Here is a 19,770-nt window from a genome sequence, read left to right on the forward strand (position 1 = left end):
ATAATCCAAAATTCAGGATCAATATAGTGGGGAAAAAAAAAATAATTACTGTCTCAAGTGATGCAAACAGTCCTTTCTCCTGTGACCTCGTTCCTCTGGGATTTTCCTGGCACCTTCTGTGCCAGTGCTGACTGGGCGTGCTGGGAGTGGGTGGGGTATTTTGTATATATTGCTGTCTGAGTTAATTGTGTACAAAATTTCTCTTTCCAGTTGTATATGAGCACAGGTCAAGATTAGAAAAGTCCTTACAAAAGGAAAGGCTTGAACACAAGAAAGCAAAAGAAGGTAAAAACGCGCTTTTCACTTTGATATTTAAGAGAACTTGAATGTTTTAGAAAGTAACTTCTGATGTGTTTTGTTCAATTTTAAATGAATCACTGATGTGCAGCACGTTAGGAGGACCACCATGGCAGATCTGTGGTGGTGTTTTTAGTATATCTTTTTAATTAATTAATTAATTTTTAATCTTTTAATAGAGTAATCATTTTTAGTACTGTTTAGGGATCACTGCAACATGGCATAGTATGCACAGGGAATATCTGTGTATCAGCATACATAAACCTAACACGTATGTGGAGTGTGGGCATGTGTAAATCCTGCTCCGGCATGCTGAAAATTTAAAACTTGTGCCAAAACCATGGGATCTTTTCCTGCATTCTATCGGTGTGAAGTTAGACTCTGAATCAGTATTTTTACACACGCTTAAGGGTAAACACATGCTTGCATACCTTTTTCTGATTAGAACTAAGCTGTAGGTGTGTGTGAGGGGGAAATGTTGGTGCCCGTTGTGTTCCTTGTGCAGCTGCCCTGGATGAAACTGCAGCAGAATGCAATCCTCTGAGTCTTCTCGGACTCTTGTTGTTCTAAATTCACTGCAATTTTCAGAATAAAGCCTGTATCCTGCATAACACGGAGGGCTCAGCTGCTGAGTTAGAACAACTGCTTTAGCAAAGATTGGGAGTGTGTGAGGAGTTCTTGCTGTGGGGTTCTCGACAGCTGGCTGGTGCCATCTAGCGCAGAGCTGTCCCCTTGCTCGGCAAAGGCCAGCCGGCAGTTTCAAATCCTGAAAAGAGGATCAAGGAACAAGAGGGGAAGTTTGTCTTTTATTTAAGCTTAGTCTAGACTTTCACGCTTCTTAAAGTACATATTTTTTTAATCTTAATACAAGAACACATGATTTATAAATGTCCTTTTCCTTTTGAATGATGCTACCTCACCTCTACTGAGAGAGTTCATATAACATTTAATTATCCATCCATAGTCTTGAGCCTGTACCCCCTATATCTCACACAAAGTTGTGAAATTTTTAATGAAAATATTTTGTGAAACTATGAAACTTTAAAATGAAAATATTTTATGAAACTATGACTTTTTAAATGAAAATACTTTGTCAAAATCTGAGCATTTTGTTAAATTCTCCTTAGTTTTTTTGAAGATCTTGTGGCAAATTGTAACTGTGTAAGTATTCAAGTCTTAAAAGAATTTACGTATGCAACAGTTCTGTTATTTAAGTACAGATTCTAATCTTCGTGGGTTTTTCTATCAGTGTTTTCCCTTTTATGTTGTAGATTTTCTTGTTTACAAACTAGAAGCACAGGAAACGCTAAATAAAGGAAGGGTAAGTCATCGTTCCTCGTACAAGTTTTTAATAGCTGATGCTTTTTGAGCTACAAGAAGAAGGAAATGCTTTGCAATCAGAACTGCTCAGAGGAAGGTCTTGCAAAATACTAATTGAGAGAGCTCTCATTCCATTTCTACTCTGCGTGCGTAAGTGCTCTGCAATTCCTAATATTTCAGCTGTAGTAGGAGATACTAGTATCTTTCGAGAAAATTAGTTCAGAAAATATCCTCCTGTTTGTATTTTGGTAGTTCAAACAGAACGTTACTTTTCTTAAAGGGAAAGGGGACTAAGAAGGCATTAGAAACCTTCTTGTAGCGTAGTCCACAGGGAAAACAACAGTGACAACTTTCTAACACGTGGCCTTGCAGCTGGCAAGTATAAAACCATCAAGAAACTTGGTTTTATATACCAAGTGCTGGAAGGAAAGCTGTATGTGGAAAAGGAGCAGAGACCTTTAGAGAACTCTTTATAAGAAGTGTGTAAATTAGGATTTTATAGCTACTTCACGTTGAAACTAGGGAGCAGTTTGTGAGCTGAGTAACGTAAGTTAAAATACATCGTTGCTGCTGTAAGTGCCCAGTATATATGCTTGCTATGTTCCAAGGCAAGCGGAGAGATGAGTTTGTTTCCTGGGAGTTAGGTCCCTTGGCTTGTGACTCCAGCGTAACCGCATGCACAGGGGCTGGAGGAGGGACGGTGTTGATCTTTTTAACACTAGCGTTTTCGTTCTACAGCAAGACTCCAACAGCCGATACAGCGCGCTGAGTGTACAGCACCAGATGCTGAAGGTAGGTCAGCGGGATCCCCAGTTCTGCAGGGCGCTGCTGTGTTGGGGAGATGCGGCCTCGCTGGCTTCTGGCAGCTCGCTCCAGAACGTCAGTGCGTCACTGGTGCCCTGCTCTCACAACAGTACCGTCAAAAGATGATTTACGGCAGCTTTTCCTAGTCAGGCTTTCCAGTGAGTAATTTAATCTTATCAAATGCAATTACTTGGATGGAACGCTGATTTATCAGACTTTACATAGTTTTGCGTGTAAGGAATTCCTGAGACGCGCGTCCAGCAGCTCCCAGTGGGACAGTGCAACTGCATGGTGAGGTGACGTAGCCCTAGAACAGGAGACTGCTTGTCACAGAGATCATTTTGTGTTTGAAAGGAGCTGCAATAGCATGCTTTGAATAATAAAACTTCTTGTTATGAACGGTTCTTGTTCATCTGGACTTATTTAACAAATTGCCAAAGACAATATTAGCCAGATACGCAGTTACGGAACTGTTCCAGTGTCCAACTTGGTGTTCGCAGAGTCAACATGAAGAACTAAAGAAACAGCATGCTGACCTTGAGGAAGATCACCGAAAACAAGGAGAAGAGTTTAGCAGAACGTTCAGTGATCACAAGGAGCGATACTTACAGCTGCAGCAGGAGAAGGAGCAGGAGATCTCCAAGCTGAAGGGTATATGCAACCTGCATCTGGCTGCCCATATTAAAATGTGGATTTATCGTTGAGTTTTGTGTGGTGTGAGACAGAAAGGCGCCGTCTCTGTTCTCGCTAACAGGTCATTCATGGGTCTTAGCCCTCCGGATAACTTTACCTTTTCTTGATGGTTTCCTGTGGCCTCTTTCTGAAACCTATTCATGCGTGTGCTTTGTGTTTCTATCTAGAGTAGGGAAATAGTAAGAAACACAGCGTTTAAAAGCCTGTCACGTGTTAGTGGCTGTTTTGTCCAGTCTTTCATTTTTAGTCCTAAGACTTGTATAAACCTGGAAAAATCGATTTGCATCTGTGCTTTTCATTTACAAAGAGTAATCTAAGAATGTTTGTCACTCTGTCAGAGATTTGATTGCACTTTTTTATGATGTGACTTTATGTACATTTTAGACCTCATTTTCTCTGTATGTATCAGCTTCTCTGAAACATGTTGCACGTGTATACTTGGATGATGTATTCGTTTTTTACTCTGGGCATCCAGTTTCCCATTAAAGAGTTTCTTTGCGCTCCGCAGACCCCTTCAATCCTACTTACACATTGCATAGAACAAAAGGATGGGGCTCTCCCTATCAGGGGCTTTCGTCTGCTTTCTGCCATGTGTCCCTAACACACAAGTTAGTTTTGGAGCTGTCTGCAGTTTCGTCTGTGCAGTATTTTGCAGGCAGAGGCTGTGTTTGTTAGTTCTGCCTTGGCACCACACCAGTGGAGTCATACAGCTCCTCTTGGACTGAGCTGAATTGCAGCGTAGCAGCTTGGAGTGTGGGAAGAGCTTGCCTGTGGCTGCTTGCAATATTCCACATCAACATAATGTAAGAAGTGGGAAGAGAAGCCCCTCTCCCTGGTCCCAGAACATGAAGCTTTTTAAGTATGCTGGCCATCTGGGCACCTCTTCTGAAGGAACAGCGGAGTCCTACGACATGAAATTCTCGCTCACAGATGCAATGTGGAGGAGGAGAGGAGGGTGGCTTCCTCTCCGCGTTTTAAAGATTCAGATTACCATAATGAATTTAGCCGTCTGCCATCCCCAGCAGGAACAGTGATGCATAATTCCAGTTGCAGGCTGGGTGCACTAATATAAAATTTCATGAAATTTTACAATTTTCTGCCTGAAAACGTAAAGATTTTTATAGTGCTGGGGAGAGATGTAACGTAAAGAACCCATACAATGACTCTAATCCATGTTTACTATAGCAATTGTGTAGGATGTCATGTAGTTCGTGTAATAGTCTTAATTTTGGTGCTTAATCTAGTATTGTAAATCTGACTGGGTTTAAATTCTGTATGTCGCTTCTTTTAAACAGAATCCCTGTATAACTTACGGGAGGAGAACAGACAGTTGCGAAAAGCTCACCAGGACATTCACACCCAGCTACAGGATGTCAAGGTAGGCTTTGCTCTGAGGAGAGTTGTCAAGACTGTAACAAACCAGAAATGAGCCATGCTGAAGACTTGTAGTTCCCGTTACATGGCAAAAAGGAGAGGAATATGGCTGAACAGGATTTCTTCTCTTTTGCCACCTGCACTTTAGGCACATGCTCATTTAAAAAAGAAAAAAAGTACTTAGTATAGAAGAGTTAAGAATTGTGTTTTGTCAAACTAAGCTTGCCGAAATTAATGTTTACCAGCTCTATTTTTTTCTTAAACGTCCATCAGCATCTACTCCAACTTTTAACTTTAGTTTAGGTATGCAGATCCCAGCCTCCAAATTTTCTTTCCTGGCGTGCTCGCTTTCCCTGTCTGTTTAATATGCATTCCATGTTAAATAAATAAATGCTGTCATTCCAGCTCAGGCTTTCCTTTTCGAGATAAATGGAATTATCTTCCTAATTCAAAATCCCCCAGGCTGCCTAATTTACCTTTAGACTGAACTTTATGTGAAACGTGTCATGTTCTTCTTTTTGTGTAGCAACAGCATAAGAACTTACTCTCCCAGCACAACCAGCTTGTAGTGACTTTGGAAGACCACAAGAGTGCACTGGCTGCTGCGCAGGTCAGCAAGGAAAGCAGCTCCTGCTAGCTCTGACCTTCCTCCAGCCTGTTTCTCCTAGTCCAGCCGACTGGACCGTTGTGCATGTAGCCTTTCGCATGGGGGATTCGCAGGTGGCACCACGCTGCGCGCTGCAGGGAGATGCATGAGGTAGAGGGTTGCGCTTAAGGACAAGCTGCAACGAATCACAGGGCTGTCGGAAAACAAAAAGCTGCGTTATAGGCCCAGGAGTGCATGTGTGACTGACAAGAAGAGCATCTCTGCTTCCGTGAGAGCTGTCGAATACTTTTCTTTCTCTGTCTTCTCCGCTAGAACTTCTGTTAGTTCAACATCCCGCACTCTGACATTCACGTGTGTCATTATAAAGACCTGGATATACTATAAAGTCTCTGTGTATGACTGGAAGGTTTGTAAGGCTGCGAACATCAGCGCGACAGAGGTAGAGTAGATGGAGGAACGTAAACTCCAGGTGGAACTCCAATTAGTTAGAAAGAAGCAGCAGCATTACCTTTCTTAAATGTCATTTTCAAGTGAGCTATCCATGAAGTGCAAACTGCGCTAGGCCATTGCGGATTCAGTCAGGTGTGTCAATACAAGCTGTGTAGGCCACAGGGAATCTGAAAGTAGGAGTAACGTTGGAGCAGAGGAAGACTGTTGGTGAAAGATCAGAGGGGAAGGCAATGAGGCAGAGTGAAGTTATTTTTATTCCTGACTAATTTCCTTCATTTAAGTATTTTCACAGCCTTCAAGATCATTAGCAGCACTACAAGTACTGTAGTACTGCTACCCCCCCCCCCCCAATTCTGCTTGATGTGCATGTCAGTAAGTGTAGATACTAAAAAAACAGGGGACATCCAGGAAAGTCCCTCATAGACTAAATATACAAAGAACCTTAACTTCCAGTACTAAAACCTGCTGGCAGCTAATTTTAAGCTCTCCTCCCACTGGCCTCATTAGCTACTCGCTGTGTATTTGCTAACATCCAAAATTCCACGATGGGAGGATGCAGGGTCTGATTTCAGGTTCACCAGATCCAAAGGGAAGCTCCGTATACTTCTCCTGGCTTTGATTCAGTTCTTTAATTAGAAAACCTGTGGCACACAAAGCCTTTCTATCTGCAGTCAGAATGTGGCATTTGTCATCTGGAGAACCTTTCCTGCAACAGAAGGGTCTTGCACATTCTTTCAGAACAGAAAGTATTTAGCACGCTTGCATAGTTTCTCCTGCAAACCAGCTACAGAAAGTTCACAAGGGATTATCGCGTAGACACGCAGCTCAATAAATGATCCCCCTGTTTCTAAGAGTATTCTAGAAATTAAATATCAGTAGTCAATACTGCACTAATGAATTTGTGACCTGAATCTTTAAGGCATTGTAATCTTTGTACTTTTCCATAGCTGAAGCACCCAGACAGATTCATTATCTTTTTTTATAAAGCCTGTCTTTCTGCCAGTATTAATACCTTTTAGGCCGTGGCCTTGAATCACAATGTTCAGCTGAGAACGACTCGTGCAGTGGAACGGAGTACTTGAATTCTGGTCTGGACGTGCACTGTTTAAACATCCTAGTGTATTAGTCTCTGCGTGGTCAGTGAGCGGGGGAAAACGAACCCATCAGAGAACTGCGTATTAGTCTTGTGTTATATAAATACTATTTCTTTTTTCCTCTCAAATTTCTTACTGGACTCTCCAACAGTTAATCAGGAAACAGAAGTATCCCTCTGGAATGACAAGAGTAATTACTGTGCATTCTGCTTTGCTTTTAGGCCCGTCTGTTTTAACGGATGCCATAGTCTTTTGAAGCTGCTTCGAGGTGCGTCTAGCTTCGGAGCTGTTACGCATTGCATCATGTCAATCTGTAGCACTGTGGATATTGTTTCGTATGAGTATTATGCATTGTACGGCAATGCATCGTGCCTGTCTGCTGTACTATTGATTGCTATGATACCACACGACACACAAAATGACGTACGCAGTCACGGAGTGTAAACTCTAGCCAGTTTTATCCTGAATTTTAAAAAGGATTTTGAAGTGCACCCCTGACTTCAAAACAGGTAGTAAGGACGCCCACCGCTCCACTGGAGCAACAGAGAAAGCCTCTCGTGGGGCACCGCCTTTTGTGTGTGCAGCTGCTCAGCTTCTGCAAACCCTGTCCGTCCCCCAGACTCCACCTTCCGAGACAGGCTGTATGCACAGGGACTCGTGTACCAGCGAGTCTGGGTTCTCACACTGGGCTTTAAAGCTGTTTGAAAGTATCCTGATCTTGTACAAAGTTAGACAGCACATCAAATTACAACATTTTACTGTTGCATTTCAGGAAAACTTTAGAAATTTATATTTTCTCTTTTTTTCTTCCTTCTTTTTTTCCTGCTTTTCATCAAAGGTGCACTATGACTTTCTTTGCCTCAGTTCTGTATGTTGGCTGTTGTCTTGTGTAACACCTGTCTAAATGTTGAGGATTTGGCATTTTCATGACGTGTGTATCTACTTTAAAACGACTGTTTCTGAAAGAACTGGGCTTCTTTATACCAGTAAAGGAGAAGTTGTGGTGCTCTTGATTTCCCTCGCTTTACTCTGCCAAGAAAATGCATCATCCCCTTTTGACAATTCTCCTGCTTGGCATGAATAAATCAAATCTTCATCTTTCTCCCACAGAGATTTTTCTAATACACTTTGTATGCATGCGCACTTTGGCTGCAAAGACCATGATGAATCAATGCTATCTAGTGTGTGGAAACAACCAATTTTAAAAGCTCCCCCCCCTTCTCCCTGGTATTTGCTCCGATGTGAATATCGAGTCTTTCTACTGTATGTCTTGCCAGCAAGTTAACTCCAAGGTGACTACGTTTTATTAAGAAATGGATTTGGACACACTATAATTAATGTGTTGACTTTAGTCCCAGGTGGAGGAATACAAACAGTTGAAGGACACACTCAACAAAATGCCAAGTTTCCGACAGCCTGAGAAGTTAGAACGACCAGACGAGCGACCGGAGGTGCGAGCACCGTCTCCCCACAGCGACCTCCCAACGCGCCGTGAAGCTGGGGGTGCGGAGCATGAGGAGGTACAAAGTACTGACTGGCTACGGAGGCTATAGGAGATGGTTCCTATTCAGCAAAATACTGGCTGCGTGCTGAACCTCCAACAGGAGCAGCTGTTTAACTGTATGCGATTGTCAGTTCTTGACTAAGGTAGTAAGGAACAGTTTAATCTTACTAAGTAGTAGGAAAATATATTCAGGATGACCTTTCTTACATTATTGTAAATGCGCTTAGAACTGGTTTATGTAAGCTGTTTTAAGAAGTTGCCGAAGATCTTAATTTTTTGGATAATAAGCGGTCTCTAAAATTTTAGATATGTCATGTTACAGAAAAGCTTTAACAAGTTCTGAAGAAACTGACTTTTCATGTGTTTTATAAAGTTTCAGTAGCACACTTAAAGTCAGTATATTTGGAATTGGCACACCATCCAATGTTCAAAAAGGAAAAAAGCAAAGTTGTGGGTAAAGTCTAGAACTTACAGTATCAGTTGTGGTTTTGTTTTACAGGAGTTCTTGGCCAGCAGAACCTGCAGGAAATAAAAACGCAAAGCTTCCTTAGTAGATACAGAATTGTAATAGGTTTCTGTTCTATTTCAGATAAAAGGAGGCTTAGCCCACTTTGCGGTGCAATTGTACACCACCTTGTGTAGCGGTGGAGAGCCAAGAATCAGGCGGTGATACCATTTGGCGGGAGGGGTAGCTTGTTCCAAAGCAGGCATTTGGCTCTCCTGCCTAGAGCTGCGCTGCTGCAGGCTGGATTAAAGGTGTCCGTATCTGGTCCTTGGCTCTCTTGAAAGTATGAAATCCGTAATATCTTGCACACACATAATCTTGTGTATGCTTTGCAGAATGAGAAGCCAAGAGACAGAGAAGAAATAAATACCCAAGAACAAGAGGACAGAGCTGAGCCTTTTCATCCGCAGAGAAGGGCTAATGAGCATGCCAAAGAGCTAAATATTCAGGAGCAACAAGAAGCTGGAGAGGATGATGAGCAACGTGTTGATCAAGTTGAAGAGGAACGCAAAAAAGAACTTGAAGAGGAAGAAATGGAGCAGGCAGGTCAGCCTGAGCACTTAGAGGAGGAACAGGATCAAGTACCAGAAGAGCAGGAGTGGAAAAAACAGGAACAGAGGGAAGAAGAAACCAACATGTTGGGTGATCATCTTCATTCAGAGGTATGGAGCTCATTTCTTTTCTACTAATTGAGGAGATTTGCTGTGTAAATGGAAGCATCTCTTATCATTGCTGGCCCTGTACTGCACTTGCCCATTTCTAGGTAAAATCAGTGTTGTGTTTGTAGAGAGTTTGGGATTCGGAGCACTCACTGGTTTTCAGATAAAATTATTGGCACATTTGTAGAAAGTTTGAGATTCAAAGCGCTTGTATGCATAGGGTTCGGGCTCAACTTCAGCACAAACATACTGCAGCGCTTGCCAAATGCGGCTTAATGAACATTAATTCTGCTGATAAAAAGCGACAGATGGAAAAAACGAGCAGTCAGGTTGAATCCCATCTCCTGCTTTAAATTTGAGGCCTGCGGCAGCTGGTGGGAAGAAGATAGAATGAGACTTCTCTTCAGCACTTTGATGGAGAGCTGTCCTGCCTTACTAATTTGATGCATCTCAGCAAATTGCAGCGTGTTTCCTTGTCAGGTATACCTACCTTCTGTAAACGCATTTCCATCTTGATGTTCGCTGTCGTTTGACAGGAAATTTGAACTGCAAATGAACATGACTAAAATAGCCCCGGGAAATCAGGGCGCGGCAATGGCAAGCCTTGCTCTGTGCGACTCTAAGTAAAACCAGCAGCAAATCCTGGGTTTGCATTCTAGATCGGATCTCCAGTGGAAAATATATTTTACTGATCTCACCTTAGGCTTTGTAAACACATACACTCCTGGCAGATAAATTCTGTAGCTCCAGTGTGATAAGAAGCCATTATTGGAGAGGTGCAGGGGAATAGGTTAAGCCGTGAAACTGGAGTTAGTTTGTACCTGCTGACTGTAAAAAAATGTGCAGTGTCTCAGTTCAGGCTCAGAGCAACTCCTACTGAAATGACCAGTTAAATCAGTGGAAGCATATTTGTTGTCTTAATTGTCAGCCATCAAAACCTCCTTTTACTGGTAATATGTTTGGGGGGGCTATTATTATTGATGGGTGAGAAAAGCATGGCTTCCCTCAGCCCGTTATCTCCTCTTCCTTCCGCATGTCCTCCACAAACACCCCAACACTTGCAGACCGTGTTCAAAAAAATAATTAAACTTTAAGCAGAGAGAAGAAAACTTAAAATAACTTTGCTGTAATTTTGCCTATTGCATGTGGCATCGGCATAATTTTCCCCCGTGTCACAGGTTTCTGCATGCTTGTTTCTGGTCATTGAAGTTATGATTAATCTATGACTAACGCGTTGCTTTGACAGATAACATCAACAAAAGCTGTAACAAAAAGACATAAGGCAGCGTATGAGCAACAGCTAGAGCAGCAACGTCTTGCAGCCCGAAGAGCAGAGGAAGCCGATCAGCTACGAGAACATCAGGAATCGCTACGTCAGCAAAGACTGCGAGGACAGCTACTACGAGAGCAGCAGCTTCAGGACAAAGAGCTTCAGCTGCAGAAACAGGCAGAACAAGGAGAAAAACTCTATAAAAACAGGCTAAGGTTAAATTCTTTTACACGAGTTTGTCGTGGTCTGTGCTCTGGGTTTTATGGCTTCCACCATACCACCTTTGAAAAGGGGCTGGTTTAGTGCTATAAACTGAGACTGCCCCAAAACTGAACTCGGTGAGCCTCATCTCCTCCTTCCCAAGGATAAATCTGATCGCTAGTTTAAAGAGGTTTTTCCTTATTTTTTTTCCTTTTACTATGGAAGCCTCTGAAGCCTGGAGTAACGAGTGCGCATTGCCATGCACATCCTTGGGAGAGGTTAGGGGCTTCTGGCATACAATGGCTCTCGTCTTAAAGCTTGTTTTATATTAATAATTATTTTCTGCTAAGCAGTTATGATCTTGTATTACTGAGGAGCTCAAGTGTCAGATACACATTAGGTACGTAGGCTAAAGTTCCTCCTGAATGTGAGATGTTGTCTTTAAGTAAGAGTGACTGGTGTGATTTGCATTGTAGAGACAAAACCATGATTCGGAGACTCCAACACCCTGCGTTAGTATCATAAAGCAATTGTGAATGCAGTTACATTCATGGCATTGTAGCTTCTACGTGCCTTTCACCCCCCAGTCACATTTCCTTACGCTTCTGCTTAGTTTAAGATTGTTCATGACAATTTTTTGTCTTTTGGAATCTTAAGCCCATTGAATTGTCTTTGCTGAAACATTGAAATATTAGTTATTAACTTGACCCGTGTTCTAAATGGATTTTGGTATGAAAGCCTTTCATAAATTGATAGTCAAAATATTCAGTCCTGCAAGAACCACACAAGTAAACCCCTTCCAGGATGAAAGCTAAAGCTGCTAATTCAACCGAATAACCGATCCATGTAGTCTGTCTTTAAGACCCTTTATCTGAGAGGTTCTTTGCTTCCAGTTCATAGTATTTGTGCTTTGATTATGGAATATACTAGCTTAGGCAGATCCCATTGATACACAGAGAAATACAAGCACAGACATTAGTATAGTAGGACAAGAAAGTCTTTGTTCCATAAAGTATATTTCAGGAAAGATGATGTGAGAAAATGCCAGGTAATAGAAAGCTAAACTGGAGCCCATTCTGGCAGGAGCTGGGAGAGGCAGAGATGAAGTAGGATGGTTTGTTTATTAAAGCAAACCCACACATTTTTGAAACTGAAATGATGTGTTTTCACTTAATTTTCTCAGCCAACGGACTCATTATGATAACATGGATCATGATATTGTACAAGGGGAAGAAGAGCAAGGCGTTCAGGAAGAGGAAGGGGGTAAGATAAAATCTATGTCCCTATCGTGTTCACAGGTTCCCTTGTGTACTGCCTTTCATGTGAGAATTTAGTATTCATTTCGTATCCAGTTTGGATTCAAGTCAAATATAAACTCGCAATTTAAAAGCAGAAGCTCACATACCACTGGCTGGAGCAACTGACTGAAATACAGATATTACTAAAGATCATATCCACATTCCTGAAAGGAAAAGTGTCCGTTTGATTAAGCTACTAGGATGGGGCTTTGTGGATCTTGGTTACATTCCTGGCTCTGCCTAGGATTTGGTTTGATCTCTTCAAATTATGTAATATTTCAGTGTCGGTTTCCTACCAGCAGTAAAACAATTCTGTTAGCATTCTAGGTTTAGGTTAGCTCTTTGGGTAAAGGCTGCCTACTGCTAAAAGCACGTATGGAAGCTAGCGTATAGGAGACTTTCTTAAAAGGGCTAACTAGAAATGGCTGTAATACAATAATAATGTCAATAATTTGTCAGGTTATGAACGTGACAACCAGCACCAGGATGAAGGTGAAGATGATGATCAAAATAATGCAAATGAACAGCAAGAACCAGAGCATCAAGTAGAAAATCAGCGGGCTGATGAATCCGTGAGTATGAATTAAGATGCCATGGATTGCAGTCGTTACTTAAGTGAGAACCCAGAAGTCTCATCTAACATAATTGCGCGTTACAGAAATAAGATGAACCAGAGGTCTGCTAGGAAGACAAGTTTGACAGTTTATAACTACATCTGAGATCTATTTAAAGTTGTCCTTACTGATTTGAGAAGAAATCAAAAAAAGCTTCCTTGTTGGAAGCAAGTTGCTTTTCTACATTCCTTTGATCTGTGCTCTGGGTGGTATGAAGGACTTGGACTTACCTGGGACTTGAACAGGTAAACTTGGATTCAGAAAAATAGCAGGAGTAACTCGTTGGTGGTCAGTCAAAAAGAGCGTTGGCAATATTTTTCATTAGTTAAGAGAGTTGAAGCCATCTCAGTAGCCACTGAAACCAGCTGGAGTCAGCGCAGAAGTCGTGTGAGATCTTGAAAGAGAACAGACTTCAGCCCTGAACACAGCCGTGGTGTTGATTGCACAGAGCTCTGGATGCAGAGGATTCAGTCCTGTCCCTTCCCCCAGGTTCCATCATACTTGGTGTTGTGGAACATCAAGCATGTCATCTTCACTCCCCTCGCCCTCAGCAAATTAAGTTGTACAGTGAATATTTCTAAAGGATTTTTAACTTGTCAGCTATAAAGATACCAGAAATTCGTTTACTGAGTGATAAGCAGAAAGCAAATGCTTGCTTTCTGAATGGCAAAGTATGATGGAAAGCGAGTATTGTTTTCTTTTGTTTTATTATAGAAGCAGACAAGGTAATATTGCAGGGCAGACTGGTACTGGAAGATCACATCAGCTCTTTTGAGCTATGAGCATTTAAACTCTTATCTTTTTTTCACCTGGTCTTATCGGGCATTGTCAGTTGTCAGATAGCCAGTAAAAAAAGGAGTTCAACAGCCTGTGTGAAATAAGTCATCGGATTCAAATGTGGTTTTCAGCAGACAGATACCCGTACCGCAGTCCTGCCTGTATTCAGTGCCGAAGTACTTTTTCCTTCAGGAGCCAACACTTGCGTATTGGCTCGGGTTTGATCTAGTGACCCTGACGCCCGTAGAGAGATTCCAGCTGGTTTCAGTGCGTGTGGAGCTGGCTTTAACATCGGTCACGCTCAGGTAGCTTGCACGTGAAATGGAATTTGCCTGTGAGATAAAAATACGTACTTAACGTTCACTTCTGAAAATTACAGAAGGCAGCCATGGAAGATGTGAATCCTGCTGATGATCCCAACAATCAGGGAGAAGATGAATTTGAGGAAGCCGAGCAAGAGAGGGAGGAAAACCTACCAGACGAAAATGAAAAGCAGAAGCAAACCAGTGAGAAGCAAGGACATCCAGGAGTGGAAGAGCACCTCGTGGTCAGTAACGGGGAAGGGAGCACCTACGGGTCCTGCTTAAGGACAGTGTAGCACGGCTTGGCGAGGGAACACTGAGCTTTGATGTTTAAAGATCTCTTTGAAGCCGTATATGACATGTGCAGGTGGAAGTGTGGGACTGCTCCTGGTGATGCACTGGTGTGTCTTTCGTCACTGGCTCTGCTCAGCGAGGTGCTGTGGCCTCGTAGCTTGTTGACTTTCACACAAGCCCCTGCAAGAGCAATCTCCATGTCTTTGCACAGGTCTCTTCTATGCCCCTTCCACGCCGTCACTGCTCCGTCAGCTGTAAGCAGCGAGGTCGCTTTCTTTCCGTGGCCATTCCAGGGAAGGCCACGCACTTCAGCCAGGTTTAAGCTGTAAAATCCTCCTGGCAGATACAATCTGTGCTTTATGGCATTGGTCTTTAACAGTGTGAATGTTTCATTGTCTTCCTGCTTAGTACGGAACACCTGGCTTTATTCTGTGACTTTTATTATAATCTTTCTTCTGTGTGTTTTTCATTTAGGGCAGTTCTATATCATGTAGCCAGGCTATCATTAATGCCAATGAACGTACTATAACTTCTTATGCTATTATTGTTATTTTAGCTTTGCATGAAGTTTCAGTTCCAGAACAAGAAGCTTTAACCTTCAATCTTCTAAAGTTAATAGGCATGCACTGAGAACTGAATTTTTATGTGATCTTTGTGCAGATGGCAGGAAATCCAGACCAGCAGGAAGATAATGTGGATGAACAATACCAGGAAGAGGGAGAAGAAGAGGTAAGAAAACAGAACAGAAGTAGGCTTATGTGGGCTTAGGTAGCATAGCGCATCTCCATTAACGTTCAACGTTGGTATCTTTTGTAACTGCAGAATGAACCCAAATCACTTTGTCTGACTTTATAAAACCTAGGAAGTCTTTGCCATTACTCTGCTGTCCGCTTCTGGACGCATTTAGTGTTACTCGAGCTTATATGCTGCAATCCATTAGTCTGCCATGCAGCATGGTATTAATTGTGCAATAATTGAAAAGATTAAGCCGCTCATAACACAAGGAAAAAATTCCTGAAGACCTCAAGTCCTCTGAAGGTCACGAAAAACCTCATTAACTTTGCCTCTCTAATTACACGCTGCTGTTCTGGGCAAACTGCTTTCTTGGCCAGTTACTTACTCTTTAGCTCTGACTTTGATTTATCTGCGCTCCTCCTGAGCAACCCAAGCTCTGTGAGCCCCTGCTGTCCCTGGAGTCAACAGCCAGGAAGCTGTTAGCACGTTGCTTTGAACTGAAGGAGACAAGGAGGGGAGGGCACTTTTGCCTTTGAACGGCATGCTCGTTAGGCACGAGCCAGCGTAAGCTGCCCTGCAGTTCTTCAGCCCATACCTAATCAATTGCTATTTTCGGCTTCATACATAATGATACACAAAAAGCAATAGGAACGGCTACTCATTACTCCCTTATGGGGAACGCTTTGTCTAGATTAGCTGGTATGCACTTAGACTTCACCACTTCAAAATATGGTTGCTTAAATCAAAGCAGGGCATTAGGAACTGGGAATAGTTGGCCTCTGGCAATTACTCGCTGGCTTACAGGAAGTAATTTAATACCTGTTTCGTAAAAGGCTATGACCAGTCTGCTTACTGGAAGTATTAAAGAGTGAGAAGTGGTTGAATGAGCAATCACCAAAGAGTTGAGATACTGTAATCGGGAATAGTTTCTTTAGTAGCTCAAGCATTACACGTTGCTGCTGTTCACATCTTTCCCATACGTCCCTCAAAGCAACCCAGGTTTGCTGGCGGCAGCGCCTAACCCCGGAGAACTTGTTCACAGGCAGCCGTAGCTCCCGCTGGAAGGAGCTGCTGAATACGCTCTCCTGCTGCTGGGGTGGAGGAGGTGTTGCTGCTCTGCAGGAGCACGGGACAGCAGCTGCGAGAGGGAGGGAGCTCTCTCTGTGGCAGGGGTAGGTGGCAGCTCCGAGTGGCGAATGCTTCCCAGCTGGGTGGAGCAGCTTTTGTACCATGGGGAGAGCGGCGTGGTCTTGCGGAAGCATCTCACCCAGCTTGAAGCAGGTGTGCATGACAGCATTCTCCAAAAGAAAATCGAGTTTCTTTTGAAAAGCATGCCCCTTTCAGATTTGCACCTCAACATAAAGTGCCGTAGAAGTGACGGAGAGTGCTGATGTGAACGAAAGAAATGATAGATCAAGATCTGAACGTCTGGAAAGCAGATTCCGTGTGGCCTGCTCGCTCTTCAAGGATAGAGTTGGAAGAGATTATTCTTCACTCCCAGTCCTCCCTTGCTCTTTTGTGGTTTTCCAGGAGCAGCTGGCGGAAGGATCACTCAGCTGCTGGGAAGCCACGGACAAAGTTACCTCATTAGATACCTACATCACCCATTGGAACTGGAATAGTTCTAGGACCCCACAGTAGGGTGGAAGTGTCAGCAGTGACTCTTTGCTGTGTCATGACACTCTCACTGTGAAGGACAAGGAGAAAATAATATATCTGCAAGGTTAAAACATGGAATGGAAATCCAAATGTGTTAGCTGATGATAAGGGGGTCTGTGAAAATGGTGGTTAAAAGTCAAATACGCTCTCGGAGGAGGCACGTTTCCTGATTGCTGGGGGTTGGGTTATTTTTCCTCCTTTAACCTCTCCATGCCCTCTCCTCCCTTTCTTTTGAATCTTTGTTCTGTAAACGTGTAGCTGTGAAAATGTGTCCGTTTATGCCACGGGTTACTTTTGTAAAGGAAATTAAAAGATACAAAATGTCTCTGTGCTTTGTAGATCCAGGAAGATTTGACAGAAGAGAAGAAACGAGAACTGGAACGCAACGCTGAAGAGCCGTATGGTGAAAACGACGAAAATGTAAGTCCCGGGTAAACGCCCAAGCCCGGGGACGTGATTAAACGCTGACCGTGGCTGTCATCGTGTCGCAGTGACGTTATGTAAGAATTGTAGCTTGCTTTACATCATAGACTTTAAAATTTCACGCTGTCCCAACTTCCTTTTGCTCAGCCTTCCACCCCCATGTCCGTTCTTGCTGCCTGGAGGCCTCTGGAAACCTTGGCCTGTGTCCGTCCGTCCAGCTGGCACTCATTTCTCCCGGACTTCATCTCCTTGCCCCAGAATAAGCTCTAAGGGACGTGGCAGTTGCACTGAACCCGATTTTGTTTTTCTTTTTTTTTCCTCCAAACAGGCAGATGAGAAGAATAACAGAGGGGCAGATCAAGAGCAAGAAGTGCAAGAAGAGAACAACCAGAAAGAAGTTCATGAAGAAAATTATGAGGAGGAAGAGGAGGAGGAGGAAGAAGGCAGAGCTGTTGCAGCGAAAACTCATAGACGAGGGGAGATGTAGTCCTCCTCTTCTTTTTTTTTTTTTTTTTTTTCTTTTCAGCACACAAATTCCTGTTTTGTTTGGGTTTTTTTTTTTTTTTTAAGGGAAAAAACCCAACAACTTTTTTAGGATATTTAATTTCCAAAAAACATTGTGTTTTATGCTTTTTACTTTTCTATTAGACGCTCTCAAATTTATATGAATATGGTATTTTGATACTCTAGATTAGGATTTCTTTTCTATTAAAGCTGTACATAAACAGACATCACATAGGTTATTTTTCTGTAAAAAAGGCCCTTTTGGAATACACTTTCCAAGTCTGACGGAGATGCTTGGTCTAATTTCAGATGCATCCAACACCTGAGGGACCACACCTAGTGCCTAAACCCAGTCGATGTTGGTCCCTCCAACTCACGTTGTCTTCCTTGGCCCAGCCTCTCTGATGAACGGCGAGGCGCAGTCTGCGCTGCCGGTAGAGGCCCCGGGCTCCTCTCATTCCTGGTGATCTCGTGAGGTTCTTCAAATCCTTGAAGATCAGCACAGGCCTCGCTATTTGCAGGACCAGGCCTTTTGTAGGTGCAAAGCGGTTATAAAATATGCAAGTTTTACAAGCCTTCAAAATACAGCCAGGTTAACAGCTGTTAATTTTGGCAGCTGTTTATATACAGTTAAATTATGCATTTATTTTAATGAGCATACCTAGGTACTTCAATTACATGCACTACATAGCAGATAATGCCAACGGCAGTATGCCGAGATGTGAGCTAGAAACCAATTTAGACTTGAAGATCCATTAGGCCGAATCAAAACACTACAGCTGTCACACGAATGCTGATTCGCAGAAGGAACTATTTTGTTGTCCTAGTTAATACATAAAATATGTGACCGAAGAAATCCAATGCCATCACCTCGGTGACTGCTTTCTGGGGCCCGTGGAGGGGGTGAAGGCGTCTTAACTGAGCTGATGTGATTGGGGCAAGATGTTGAACTAAGGCCTTTACCTTCTTTTACGTATTTATTTTTAAGTCTATGCTGGAGGAGCGTCTGTGTCCTCTAGTGTGAAAATCAGACTAGAGACAAATCCCACAGTGATTTTTTTTTTTTTTTTTTAATAGCAACCCTCTCTAGCGCTGCATGCCAAAACGCAAGGGTGGGGGGGAAATGACACAAAAATTGTGCCTTGGTAGGCTACTATGAACATAATCACAGTGCATGAGTATATACAATATTTGTATTGGTACAGACCCTAGTTATTTAATGTATGTTCAAAGGAGAATGGGAATCTGGATTTCCTAGGCCATGCCCCATTGCTGGAAATGAGGCGCCCAGTAGCTCCCTGTGAATGTGTGTAATGTATAAAAGGAGAGGGTTTGGGATTCTTCCCCTTTTTAATAACGATACATAGCAATGTTTTTAGTTTAACTTTTTATATGAATGTAATTTAATTCATTTTTCTACTAACTCAATTACGTTATGTTTTATAGTTGGTTTCCATTCTTTGCAATTTTCCTAAGTGTCCTAGACAAAGTGCTTATGTTTCATAGGAATATTTTTGTCAGCAAGTATTTTGGGTTTTCTAGTTACCATAGATCAGATTTATCTTATGTATAAAAAGAAAGTTTACATGATACTGTAAAATGTATAATATGTACATAATCTTCAGAATACAATTATTTTGGTAAACTGGCCTGTATTTTTAATGTCATGGTTGCAGTATTTAATTATTTGAGGCATAATAAAACTTGACTGCAGTCAATAAACGAGAACATAGCGACTGTGGGGTGGTTTGTGGTAGCTTTTCCCAATGGTGCGTTCGTGTGCGGTGTTAGTGGGGTACAGCGGAGACTGGCGGAGAGGGAGCGAGGAGCACGTTGGCGTTCTCAGGGAAGTGATGGCAGTGGCTCTGTGGGGGTCCTTCTCCGGCTGGAGCAATGAGGCATCTTAGCCTTGTATCCAGCCTGGGCCTGTGGGAGAGGAGGAGGAGGAGGGAGAGCCCAAGCCCTTTTCCTCATGAGCTGCTCCCACAACCAGGAGCAGTTGTCCTCTCTTCTGCCCACCCCACGGTGCAGGAAGCCATCCCTGCTGTCCTCCTGAGGCCCGCTCAAGCTCGGACTGCCCTTCCTCCTGGCCGAGGGAGAAGGCTAATGCTGAAGGTACCCACCAGAACAGGAAGGGCTTTGTCTTTCAGAGTGTCTCTCACGCCTACAGCGAGCTGCACGCTTCAGCGTTTATGTTCTTGGAAGAGCATCCCTGTGGAGATGTGGAGAACGTGGACTGTCTGCTGCCACACTTGCAGTGCGGAAAAAGCCACTTCCAAAGTCACCTACAGGTACAAACTCCATATCAGTGCAGCGTCTTCACACCAAAACAAGCTGCTGCCTCCTGCTCTCCACTTGCTTCAGCAGCATGCTGGCTGCAGATGAA

General features: G+C 43.0%; 1 protein-coding gene across 2 annotated transcripts in view; it reads left to right on the plus strand.

The window, feature by feature from the left end:
- Positions 1-19,121, plus strand: part of GOLIM4 (golgi integral membrane protein 4) — a 35,971-nt gene extending 16,850 nt beyond the window's left edge. The window contains exons 2-16 of one of the 2 annotated variants that reach the window (XM_009940079.2): positions 211-285; positions 1,569-1,618; positions 2,356-2,409; positions 2,922-3,072; positions 4,410-4,492; positions 5,015-5,098; positions 7,992-8,159; positions 8,984-9,310; positions 10,554-10,792; positions 11,962-12,041; positions 12,536-12,648; positions 13,847-14,014; positions 14,724-14,792; positions 16,797-16,877; positions 17,209-19,121. In XM_009940079.2, coding sequence (XP_009938381.2) covers positions 211-285; positions 1,569-1,618; positions 2,356-2,409; positions 2,922-3,072; positions 4,410-4,492; positions 5,015-5,098; positions 7,992-8,159; positions 8,984-9,310; positions 10,554-10,792; positions 11,962-12,041; positions 12,536-12,648; positions 13,847-14,014; positions 14,724-14,792; positions 16,797-16,877; positions 17,209-17,367 — 1,901 coding nt within the window. In that variant the 3' untranslated portion in view covers positions 17,368-19,121. The remainder of the gene's footprint in view (positions 1-210; positions 286-1,568; positions 1,619-2,355; positions 2,410-2,921; positions 3,073-4,409; positions 4,493-5,014; positions 5,099-7,991; positions 8,160-8,983; positions 9,311-10,553; positions 10,793-11,961; positions 12,042-12,535; positions 12,649-13,846; positions 14,015-14,723; positions 14,793-16,796; positions 16,878-17,208) is intronic. The other variant, XM_075418369.1, reaches the window with a different exon arrangement.
- The last annotated feature ends 649 nt before the right edge of the window (positions 19,122-19,770 follow it).

The sequence above is a fragment of the Opisthocomus hoazin genome, chromosome 4, assembly GCF_030867145.1.
Source record: "Opisthocomus hoazin isolate bOpiHoa1 chromosome 4, bOpiHoa1.hap1, whole genome shotgun sequence".
NCBI classification, from domain to species: domain Eukaryota; kingdom Metazoa; phylum Chordata; class Aves; order Opisthocomiformes; family Opisthocomidae; genus Opisthocomus; species Opisthocomus hoazin.